Here is a 13,211-nt window from a genome sequence, read left to right as displayed (position 1 = left end):
TGCAACTTCCTTAGTTGACACCCCAGTCTGAACAGATCAGCAAAGGCCCTTTAATTTACAGATGCTTCCAGAGCAGGTAATTTCCTCAACAATGGACTCAACACTAATGACACTGTTCATGCGCTTTAACCAGGGGCATCTGAGAAATGTGTCTTCTCATTGTCAGGTGCTTTTAGGTCAGGTGGATAAATCAAGCATGCCACTTGAACGGTGCCAAATCCAGAACACACCCTTTGTTTTAACCTTATTAAAAAGTCAGTCTGATTTTTTTTTTTTTTCGGGAAAACCTTGTATGGTGCATCTCCAGCAGTGTTTGATGCAACTGATGCATTTAACCCTTATGTTCTGTTGAGACAGACATTAAAGCTTTATGTTTTAATATTAGTAGTTTAAAAATTAACCTATATAGATCACCCAAAAATAAAAATTTGCTGAGAATTTACTCTCCCTCAGGCCATCCAGAGTTTGTTTCTTAATTGAAAAAGGTTTGGAAAAATTTAGCATTACATCAGTTGCTAACCAGTGGATTCTCTGCAGTGAATGGGTGCCGTCAGAATAAGAATAAGAGTTCCCAGAATAACCCTCACAATAATCCACAATTAATTCATACTCCAGTCCATTAATAAACATATTGTGAAGCTAAAAGATGTGTGTTTGTAACAAACAAATTCATCATTAAGTCTTGAAACTGTTGCATTGTGGCTAAGTTGATGAGTTAATTAGTTCTCCATTGCTTTCTCCAGTGAAAAAGTTGTCTCTTCTGAATCAGGAGGGAAATAAGTACAGAACAAGCACCATTTACATGCAAAAACATTCCAAAACAGTTCTAAACAAATATTTTGGAAGATTTTGATGTGAGAGGACAACAGTGGGTGTACTTTTTTCTTTTTTACTGGAGGAGATGTTATTATGTATATTATGGACTCGTATTTTGGCCAGAAGAGGCGTTTTGAGTTAAAACACCTGACACTTGGATGGATTTGTTTATTTCATTATTTCATGCGGATTATTATGATGTAAATTAATTAGAAGCTTATTTATTTTTACTTAGCTATATTAACATAATATGCAAACGAAAAAACTGCATTTCAAAAACTGGCATAAAATCACGAACACATTTTAACACTAGCAGGTTGTCAATATAGCGACTGACAAAATGTTAACAGCATATTATTACTTATCTAAATGTTAGAGAGGACAGTCACTATCTAAACCTCTCTCACTAAGCCACATCAATGAAAACCAATCCTGCTCTCTACCCACCGTCGACCCTCTCGCGACGGAGAGCCCCAGAGGACTGGAGGCCTGGATCACGTGATTGCCGGTGAACTTGCCACTCCAGCCTCCGAAAGAAAAGTGTAATTTGAAGAAAAGAGAACGAAGAAATCAGAGAGTATAAAATCCCTCGGCTAGTCTGTACTTGGTCATTAAACAACTCGACAGACAGGCGCGCGCTCTCTCCCCGCCTTCCCTCGCGCTTGTATAGAAAAGTGTTCCGCGCGCAGGTGGTGCGTGCCGCTCCGAATCCGATCAGGATGATGCGATCTGCACAGCTTCTTTCTGCAGTCCTATACTGCTTAGGGTGCATTCATTCTCTACCGGTACCAGACGGAAACAGCCACAGGTACAAACCTGCAGCGGTAAGTGCATTTAAAAATATTTTAAGTAAGTAGAAAATAACAAACGTTTTGAATTATAACTAAAGATTTGAAATATATTAGGCTTGTTTTGTTAAGCAAATACATATACAAATAATGTATACTAATTTTAAAACATAATTTAAATGGAAATATATGCATGCAAATATAAGGCTCCATATTAAGGACTATAAATATTAAAACATTAAAAGGTGATGAATTTACAATTTGCATGAAACTTGCATGATTTATTGCCAATTTTTTGCCATTCACCTGTTACTAGAATTAACTAAACTTATGTATATGAAGAAGGCAATACCTGCAGAGGGCTCTTTTACATATTTGCATCACTGAAATGTGGCAGCTAGATTTAAAACACAGACAGCGTATTATCTAAAATTTTTGTTCTGAAAGACCAAAACTGCTTAGTGCAGTTGATGTTCAATATGTTTGCAGCTGTTCAAGGGGAAGAAAGTTGGATTTTTTTTCTTATTATTTTTTTCAGGTATGGGTCAGTGAGTCATTAGTGGTCTCTGAAAAGGCAACTAACTGCATTGTTGCCTAGTAAGTGAATGGCAGCATTTTGTGTATGATGGTGCTGAAACTGTTTTAAATATAGTATATAGCAAAAATATAGTTACAAACTTTCTTATGGTCTAAAACAAACTCTATAGTCAACTTCAGTGATGACCAAGCAAATATTTAATGCATATTTTTGTATATAAATGGAATAACAGTTGAGAAAAAAATTAAGAACATTAAAATTGAAATGTATAAATTAACATTCTCATAATTTAATCTCCAACACAATGTTTTTAATGGAAAATCTAGCATATATTAATGTTGCCTTCAAAAACAACCAGATAAAGGTATCTTGATATACAGGATGAGGCGCAAATGTTTAAAACCTTTTGCTTATGTGTGCTCTTTATGTTGAATTGGTTTCAGAAAAAATATATAATTGTGATGTACTCTTTATGGTTTAAACTTACTGCTGATCATCGAAGGACTAAAATCTGACTGTAAGAACTTTGTTCTGCACAAAGAAAGAGAGGGCTTGTAAGGCTGAGAGGAAGTGGACAAAAAAGAACTACAGATGGCTGTTGTAACCCAGTTGGCAAAGATCCATAAAGAGATTTTGCAAGGGAAAATATGAGGCTAAAAACACGTATCTGTGAATAAAAGAGCTGTAATGGGTAGTTGTTATAGGGTAGAGAAAAACCGAACACTGTCTTTGTCTACCTTTTAGAATGCTGAATAGCCACAGACACGCAAGGCATTACCACAAAATGACAATAAAACATAACATGTTGTCAAAGCATCTGGCTATAAAGAGCAGCTTAATTTTGTTGTATGTTTGCCTTGATCCACTTTGCCAGTCAAACAGGAATGGCACCTACAATCAAGCAGCTCCAGACATTTTAAAGACAAACTGTGTACATGTTTGAATGTAGAGAGGCAGCTCTTATGCAGAGCTTGTGCTGTCAATTTGTCCTTGAATGTTGACAAAGCCAGAGCAGGAGATTATGCAGGCAGGGACAAGTCATCTGGCACTCTGAGCAGGATAACAAACCCTGTGGGGAAAATGGAAGGATCCAGAATGCTATGACTGCATTTGTTGACCCCCCTGAGAAAAGAAAATCTGATGTCCTTCTTTACGACATTGTCTGTCACGATCGGCGTTACAGGAAACACAGGAGAGGGAACCAATTACAGGTAAGTCATTTATTTAAAGGGTAATCCAAAGGGGTAAACAGTCCAGGCAGGGTCAAAACCAGAATATCCAAATCCAACATAAACAAGACATGAAGACACGAAGACAAGGTAAGGCAAGGCAAGGCAAGGCAAGGCAAGGCAAGGCAAGAAGCGACGGACATGAATAATCATAGGACATTAAACAAGGACTCCGTACCACAGACTCAAGACAGACCGGGTATAAATACACAGAAGGATAATGAGGGAACAGGTGGGGAACAATCAATTACTAACAAGGAGGAAGGTGACCAAATAAGGGAACCGGAAGTGATAAGGTGACAGACACCGTGAGAAAGGGGGACATCTAGTGGAAACCCAGGGACACAACCCAGACACTGTGACAGTACCCCCCCTCTACGGAGCGGCTCCCAGACGCTCCACGACAGACACAAAACAGAGACCAGGAGGGAGGCGGACAGGTGGAGGCTCAGGGGGAGGGACGGAGGGCCAGACTCACTGAGGGGAACAGACAGAAACATAACAGAAACCAAGAAACACAAAACAGAAATCCATAAGGACATCATGTGGCGCCCCCCAGGGCGGAGCAGAAGACCACCACAGCCGTGTGGTCAAGGCGGAAGCCCCCCAGGGCGGAGCAGAAGACCACCACAACCGTGTGGTCAGGACGGAAGCCCCCCAGGGCGGAGCAGAAGACCACCACGTCCTAGTGGACAAAGCCAGAGTCCTCCAGGGCGGAGCGGAAGACCCCCACAGCCGTGTGGTCAGGGCAGAAGGCCCCCAGGGCAGAGCAGAATACCACCACAGCCATGTGGTCAGGACCAGAGCCCCCCAAGGCGGAGCAGACCTCCGTGTGGCTGGACCAACGGGACGACGAAACTCTGGTAATTCCCTGGTGTCCTTACTGGACTCCAGAAGATTGGTGCTGGCCTGACACTGCTCATGAAGATCATTGGTGACTTGTATTTGCTCATGAAGATCAATGGTGACTTGCCTTTGTTCATGAAGATCAATGGTGACTTGCCTTTGTTCATGAAGATCAGAGGTGACTTGCCTTTGTTCATGAAGATCAGAGGTGACTTGCCTTTGTTCATGAAGATCAGAGGTGACTTGACTCAGTCCTTGAAGATCACCGGTGACTTGACTCAGTCCTTGAAGATCACCGGTGACTTGACTCAGTCCTTGAAGATCACCGGTGACTTGACTCAGTCCTTGAAGATCACCGGTGACTTGACTCAGTCCTTGAAGATCACCGGTGACTTGCCTCAGTCCTTGAAGATCACCGGGGACTTGCCTCAGTCCTTGAAGATCACCGGGGACTTGACCGGACTCTGGAGGATCACCGGGGACTTGACCGGACTCTGGAGGATCACCGGGGACTTGACCGGACTCTGGAGGATCACCGGGGACTTGACCGGACTCTGGAGGATCACCGGGGACTTGACCGGACTCTGGAGGATCACCGGGGACTTGACCGGACTCTGGAGGATCACCGGGGACTTGACCGGACTCTGGAGGATCACCGGGGACTTGACCGGACTCTGGAGGATCAGCGGTGACTAGCCCTGACTCTGGAGGATCAGCGGTGACTAGCCCTGACTCTGGAGGATCAGCGGTGACTAGCCCTGACTCTGGAGGATCAGCGGTGACTAGCCCTGACTCTGGAGGATCAGCGGTGACTAGCCCTGACTCTGGAGGATCAGCGGTGACTAGCCCTGGCTCTGGAGGATCAGCGGTGACTAGCCCTGACTCTGGAGGATCAGCGGTGACTAGCCCTGACTCTGGAGGATCAGCGGTGACTAGCCCTGACTCTGGAGAGTTCACTGGCACCTGACTCGACTCTGGAGAGTTCACTGGCACCTGACTCGACTCTGGAGAGTTCACTGGCACCTGACTCGACTCTGGAGAGTTCACTGGCACCTGACTCGACTCTGGAGAGTTCACTGGCACCTGACTCGACTCTGGAGAGTTCACTGGCACCTGACTCGACTCTGGAGGGTCAGCTGAGACTCTCATCCTGTGCAGCGGCGCTGGGCAAGCAGCCATCTTGGGCCATGACTCTGGACAGGTGGCCATCTTGTACTGTGGTGCTGGGCTGGCGGCCATCTGGGGTTGTGGCGCTGGATTGGCGGCCATCTTGTACTGTGGCGCTGGACCGGTGGCCAATTTGGGCATTGGCGCTGGGTTAGCGGCCATCTTGTGCAGTGGCGCTGGACTGACGGCCATCTTGTGCTGTGGCGCTGGACTGACGGCCATCTGGTGCTGTTGCGCTAGGCTGACGGCCATCTTGGGTTGTGGAGCTGAACCGGTGGCCAATTTGGGCATTGGCGCTGGGCTGGCGGCCATCTTGGGCTGTGGCGCTGGAACGGTGGCCAATTTGGGCATTGGCGCTGGGTTAGCGGCCATCTTTTGCTGTGGCGCTTGGCTGGTAGCCATCCTGGGCAGTGGTGCTGGACTGGCGGCCATCTTGGGTTGTGGCGCTTGGCTGGTTGCCATCCTGGGCAGTGGTGCTGGGCTGACGACCACCCCGCCGGAAGAGACAGAAGTGGCTGGGGCATCCCACCGAAGCCGATGCTGCAGGTAGCACACAAATTCCCAGAATTCCAGTGTCTCTAACTGCGCCATCTCCTCCTGAGACACTGGATCATCCAGCCCGCCATTAAAATAGTCCCTGAGGGCCGCATCGTTGTAGCCCATGCCCTCGGCCAGGGACCAGAACACCTGAGCCAGGGCCCCCACTTCATTGCTCTATTGGCGGAGGTCGATCAACCGAAGGTACTTGGTTCGCCGCTCCGCCATCTTGGCTGGGGAACGGAAAAACGACATACCGCTGGTTCCCTGTGTGACGGAGTCCTTCTGTCACAAGGTAAGGTAAGGCAAGGCAAGAAGCAACGGACATGAATAATCATAGGACATTAAACAAGGACTCTGTACCACAGACTCAGACAGACCGGGTATAAATACACAGAAGGATAATGAGGGAACAGGAGACAGGTGGGGAACAATCAATTACTAACAAGGAGGAAGGTGACCAAATAAGGGAACATGAAGTGATAAGGTGACAGACACCGTGAGAAAGGGGGACATCTAGTGAAAACCCAGGGACACAACCCAGACACTGTGACATTGTCAGGCATCACAAGCTCCATGAAGACTTGCCAAAACATCATACCACTGGGCAATCCACTGGTTTGGGCAAAATTGGAAAATCTCTATCTATATATTACCACTCTATGTGTCTATCTTTCCATCCATTCATCCATTTTCTTACCTATTCTAGTCATCATTGTTAATCAACACCAATGATTTAGTTTGGGTTATCCTTATGACCCAGTCTCAACATATGAAAGATAAGGACATACAAGCTTAGTGACGTAACATACAGCCAAGTATGGTGACCCATACTCAGAATTCGTGCTCTGCATTTAACCCATCCAAAGTGCAATCACACAGCAGTGAACACACACACACACACACACACACACAGGCCACATTTGATAGGCCACGACTTCCCCACATGTGAAGCAGTTTGGTTTAGGTTTCTTGCCCATAGGCCAGTGGCGGATGCAGAACGTGACAGATGGGTGGGCCTAGATTAAGTCGAGGTGGGCCTGAATTTATGGGTGTTCCGAAATCAAGGCTGGGTTTCCCGATAACGGTTGTTTCTTAGCGCGAAGACTCTAAAGGGGGCCACACACCGGACGCGCAGCTCAGCGCCGCGCCGCGCCACGTCTAGGACAATGCTCACCTGAAAATCCGATAACATCAGCAATTTTCTGATTTCTGTAAATAAATATAAAACTAAATGTATATTGCAGCACATGGTAAAGTCCGTATATACATTAACTACGATTTGAGACACATAAATGTAAACACGGTCCTGAGCCGTTGCTGGGCATTATATTATATATTTATTTACAGAAATCAGAAAATTGCTGATGTTATCGGATTTTCAGGTGAGCGTTGTCCTAGACGTGGCGCGGCGCAGCGCTGAGCTGCGCGTCCGGTGTGTGGCCCTCTTTAGGAAGCTGATATATCTTCTTATGTGCGATGTTACCGGGTGCTGTCCGTGGCGATGGTGCTGAATTGGTTGATATCGATGGCTCGAGAATCAATTATTCTCTCGTGCAGGGGCTTTTTATGTAAGAAAGCGGTGTTCTTTATAAAAGAAGCGCTTCAGAAATAGTTGAAATTTCATTTATTAGGACTCATGGGATATTATAAAAAATAATCCAAACTATAATAGCCTAGCCTACATATTTTTAAATTGTATCATATATTGCTGCCATAATAACCCATAATAACCCAATAAACCCAATTTGTATGTGCTTTCGTCTCTTTCCCATTTTTGTTCGCTGAGGTGGAGCTGCGATTAAATTTTGTTCTTGTAAATACTTTACAGCATTTCAATAATAATAAAAGTGTACATCTTACGTATGGTGCTCGGCAGTGATCAAAAAGGATTTTAACAGTGTATTTTGAATTTCTTCTTGTAAACTCAGAGATGTGGATTCAGACGGCAATTAAATCACCACACGACCTGTTTGTCAAAAAACAGTAGGTACTAATTTGGACAGGGATTTTTATTGCGGGTTGGGTGAGAAAAGACACTGATATTATGGATTCGGACGGCACTAAAATCACCGACTTACTGCTGTAAATGTTTAAAATACCGTATGAGCCCATGAGAAACAATATTAGCGTCTGAATAGGACTTGACTGACAGTAGCCTATGCTTTCACTGACCTTTAAAAGCGCTTTTTAATTAAATTAAATTAATTAAATGTTAATTAAATTTGTTTTTATTAATTAATTAATAATTCCCATTTTTTTTTGTTGTGGTGAAGCTGCAATGAAATATTGTTCTTGTAAATACTTTCCAGCATTTCAGTAAAAAAAAAAAAAAGTGTAGCCTAAATAAGAAGGTTTCGGGAAACGCTGAAACCTTGAGTCCTCTGACGTTACAAGGTGCTGTAGCCATTAAAGAAAACGTATTTAGGTTAATATATATGTTCAATATTATAATATACGTTTTTATTTATTTAATCTATGGTTATGAAAAGTGAACACTGAACAGCATTATAAGAGGCGCAATATGACATGGTCAGACATGATTATGACCACTTCATAGGTTTGTTTTGTAGAAAGACTTTCTTTAAAGTGAATTTCGTTTTGTATAAATTGTATCTTAATTTTAATCAATTTTTCATCAACCAATTGCAGATATAAAAACAAGCAAATATAACAGACAATAATCATGGAGGCGCCTGCGCGGTCACTTGCATTGCACGTTAACTGGAGCGCATCTCATCCTAACTTAACGAAACTCAGTGTATGCCTCACACAGACATGAGAAATACATCAAATGCACAAAGCTTGAAATGTCTTTAAACGAAATAATTCAAAACGAAAAAAAAAATTAAGGTTATAACATGGTGTTATTCAAAAAACGTTTTCCACTTGTCTAGTTCAGGGTGCTTGCAAGAAAAGTTCTCAAAGTGATTATAGCTGAAAGCTGCTCGGGAATTCTTTTCTCATTAGAATCATACTGTAACGCAATGAAACATTCAAACTGCTTTATAATGGTAAAAAAAAATGTTTATTAGCCTACTTATTTTGTAATTTAAATTTAATCTACTGTCAAAACTGAGCTAAATACATAAGCCTATATAACATAGGCTATGGCTACCGAGCCAGGAACATATAATTCACAAAAAGGCAACATTGTGATAGTGCATAGGGAAGATCAATTAGAGAGCACGTAGCTCTAACAAAATAACAAAAAAACAACCACAACATAACACTCTATTCATTGAACATTTAAAGTAATGACATGTTAACTGAACGAATATTTAGGCCCTGAACAAGAGGCTGAGGTCAACCCCCACTACACGTTTAGCTTTCTAAAAAAGCAACATTATTTGAGCTCAGAGGCTCAAAGTAGCCTACTTAATAGTCTCATCCTGCTATCAAGCCACGGCCTACATGTAAAGAAAACCATGGCCTATACCTTACCCGGCTACACAAGGCGGAGTCGCCTGGGTTTTGAATTAAAGATGCTTATGATCTCGTCATAATCCAGTGTTTCTGTCAGTTCTCTTTCAAAGGATAACAGGGTCAAATTGTTCAAGCGTTCAGTCACCATTGATGCTCTCAAGCGAGTGTTGATCCTGTGAGTAGCGGAGAAAAGTCTTTCAACACTGCAGGACGTCATGGGTAGTGTGATGATGGCCCTTAACAGACGGTTCATTCCGGGGAAAATATCAGCAGCGCAGGCATCCAACAATTCAATTAGTGAGGGCATTTTGTCTTTGTCAGCTTTGCCCTTGATGAATTGGGTAAAAAAGGCAAATTCCGCATCACAGACTGTTATCCCATACAAGCTGCAAGGAGATTTGATCAGTTCTTGTGTGCCAAAAGTGGTGGATCCTGGGATGAGGGCAGCTGAAGCTCGCATTATTCCGTAGGTGTCGTCTTTAAATCGGCTGTTCAATTCAGCCATCTCGTTATCCAGAATACAGTTCCAGAGTGCTCTCAGATCACCATTATTTTTGATAGCGGATGTTTTTCCCAATGTTGTGGTGACAATAGACTGACTAAACTTTGCAGGCAGCTTTCGCTCACGAGACATTATCAGATCCCAGCATGCTATCTCGTATTTATCCATCAACTCCTCTGTCAATCTGAGAACTTTGTCAAAGTCACCATCTGAATCATCTCGAAAAGTGGCAAGGGTGGCTTTCAATGTTTCAATTAAGGAGATGCAGTCTGTCACGCAGATTGCTGGACTTTGCAGCCCCTTTGTGGCAAAATCGCTGCACTGAAACAACTTGCAAAACACAACAAGCATGAAAATGAACTTTTTTGTTTGCATCTGTTGTAATAGGTTATCTGCATCTAGTTTTGTCTGTCCACTTGTCTCAGAATACTCAGCAAGAGTCTCAAGTAACACGTCTAGCATTTCTAAAACTTTATGAACAGATCCTGATTTAGAGCTCCACCTGGTGTCACATGACCTTTCCAGTTCCTTACATGGGCGTTCTGGATGCATTTCCTTCTGAAGTTCCACAAACCGAGCATGCCTCTGGGCCCCAGTGAAGAAGTTGTGTATCTGATTGATGACAGTGAAAAAAGTACTGACGTGTCCAGATGATTCCGCAGCAGCACAAAGCACTAAATTCAGTCTGTGGGAATTACAGTGTACATACACAGCTTTGGGAAATGTCTCTTTCAAGATAGATTGAACGCCTCCTCTGTGCCCAGACATGACCGATGCCCCATCAAAACAGAACCCGACACAGAGAGAAGGGTCCAAACCAAGTGGTTCTAGAATTTCAAGGATCCTCTGCGATATTCCTTGAGCAGACAGGTCAGCTGTTTTGACAAAGCCCAGCGCTCGTTCTTTGATTGTCCCACTATGGATAAATCGAACACAGACAGCAACTAGCTCGCGTTTCGAAACATCTTTAAACTCATCTGCAAGTATGGCAAAATATGTGGGCCTAGGCTGTTCTTGCATCTCCGTTTTTATCTTCCTGAGTAGAAGTGAAGCGGCAGCCTCAAGCAGCTCGTCCTGAATGTGGTGGGACATGAGTGTAGCATTTCGTGGCAGTTCAACAAGTTTTTTTTTTATTTCTGGGTCGTACTTCGATATAAACTCGAATAGCTCCAAAAAATTCCCCTTGTTTAACGCTTCCTGAGTTTCCCGGTGCCCTCTCAGGGGTATCTCCATTTTGGCACACTGCATGACAACATCCAGCACAACTTTGACGTGCTGTCGATTACGTTCAATGAACGAAATGGAATCTCCGTGCATCTGATTTAATACAGTACCGCTGCCTTGTTGCGCATGACTTTGTTTGTAGGAGAGTAATTTTACAAGTGCAGAAGCATGTAGCTTGCTAGACTGATGCTTCTCACAGACCTGGCCGATACGTTTCCAATTTTTGAAACCCTCTTTAGTAAAAGTCCCCTCAGTGTGCTGTTCAGGAAAATGCCGACAGGCTTTACAAAAAATCAGGTCTTTCGACTGGCTATATTCAATCCAGTTGAACCTTTCATACCACTTGGCGTTGAAGCTTCGATATTTCCCATCAATTATGGTACTCGGGAATGCCTGTAGATGAGGTTGGGTAGCAGGTTCCCCCAGAGCTGACAGATCCGACGGTGCAATTAAGTGTAGCAGTGATCGTCGATTAGCCATAGGCAGATCTGCTTGCCGGTTAGCATCAGTGGAGGTCGTCGGTTCGGAGTTAATCTCCGCTCCATTCTCAGAGCCAGTGGTTGTTCCATTACGATCCACAGATTGGTCCTCCAAATAATTATTAATCTCAATACGAGGTTTTTTAAAAAAATGAGTGAGAGTAACTTGTTTGGCCATACTAAGAAAAATCAAGATACCGTACACTTCTAGCGAACGTTATAACCGTTGGTTGTTCGCGTCATAGATGGTTCGCGCCAGATTACAATAGAGCGCGCTACGATGTTGCATTGACCAATGAAAACAAGTCACCAACACACTTAAATATTAAATAGTTATCAGGCTTACTTATAATTTTACTGTTTTAACATAACATGTTATAGATGAAATACACCACATAAAGTAGTATCCATATTTAACAATACAGAGTAGTATTTTATTTATTTTTTTATTTCTGATTGGGCGGGCCAGCTGTCAATGTGGGCGGGCCCAGGCCCGTCCAGGCCCGCCCACAGCTCCGCGCCTGCCATAGGCACAAACAAGAGCATTACTTACACCAGAAACCCTGATGTACCTGGTTCTGAATAAAACCACCGTTTTTCCAGTCACCTGACCTAACTGATATAGAACCTCTCGACAGCTGTTTCTTATCTCTAGAGAAATTACAATACAAGAGAACTTATGCCCTTGAAATAGCTTTATTTGAAGTTCATAGTTGTTTCTGGCAATGCATCAAATGATACAGTGCAGTTGACTTTCACATTGAAATTAGCTTGTTGTCATCGCTTCCCTTTCAGGTGGAGCAAGTAGGAACTATTAAAAGATTCAAAAGCAGTAGTATTTTGCCTCCCAACTTAGATTAAGATACTAATGGTCTACCTTGGACTCTAACCGTCTTCCATCAACATAATTTTCCACTAAACATTTTTCTTTTCAGTGTAATAACTTGTGTATACAACCCCAAAGCATGCAGATCTTTGGAGGCTTTTGCGGGTAAATATTTACACTAGTCTGGTTTCCTTTGGCATGTTCATACATTATCTCTAGTTGGGCCTATTTTAATGTACCAGAAAATGTCCCTGTAACAGATTAGAATTTCTTGTTGGTATTTCTCCTCTCTACAAAGGCATACTTCAGAGACACAATGAGACCCATGCAGCCAAGATGTTTGGATTGTAGTTGCACTGGAAATAAAAAGCCAAGCCAGAAAAGCAGGATGGTAGGAAGTGCTCTTGGCTGTATTTCTATGGCTTGCTGAGTCAGTAGAAAACAGTCATTTTTGGTGTATTTTGGAAACGCATAATACTTTGCTCTTGATGCCGGCTGTGCTAAATAATGTAAGGCATCTGACATCATCCGGATGTCCTAGAGAGAAAGAGTTGTCTTGGAACAAAGAGGTTATCCTCAGAAACCCTATGGAGATGGCATGATGCCAGGATACTCTCTCTCCAAACCATCTTCTTGCACTGACATGTCGGCTCTTTTTTCTTGGATTTCCCCCAAAGGCTTCTCGTTGGCTCTGGGTTTATGTGTATTTTTTCAGCATAACATACTTTATCATGTTTTCACCCAATGACATATTGACCTACAGACGCACATGCTGTGAAAATAGTATGTTTTTTGTTTATGTTATTTCTTCCATTTGCATTTCTTCCTTTTTT

The 13,211-nt window shown here is 43.1% G+C and overlaps 1 protein-coding gene across 1 annotated transcript in view; it reads left to right on the top strand.

Annotated features, from left to right (window-relative positions):
• Positions 1-1,363: 1,363 nt before the first annotated feature.
• Positions 1,364-13,211, top strand: part of LOC132130796 (stromelysin-3-like) — a 28,687-nt gene continuing 16,839 nt past the window's right edge. Inside the window, exon 1 of the mRNA XM_059542610.1 lies at positions 1,364-1,640. Coding sequence (XP_059398593.1) covers positions 1,536-1,640 — 105 coding nt within the window. The 5' untranslated portion in view covers positions 1,364-1,535. The remainder of the gene's footprint in view (positions 1,641-13,211) is intronic.

Source organism: Carassius carassius, chromosome 47, assembly GCF_963082965.1.
Source record: "Carassius carassius chromosome 47, fCarCar2.1, whole genome shotgun sequence".
NCBI lineage: Eukaryota > Metazoa > Chordata > Actinopteri > Cypriniformes > Cyprinidae > Carassius > Carassius carassius.
The sequence above is the reverse complement of the archived record's forward strand: the minus strand, read 5'-3'. Positions and strand labels throughout refer to the sequence as shown.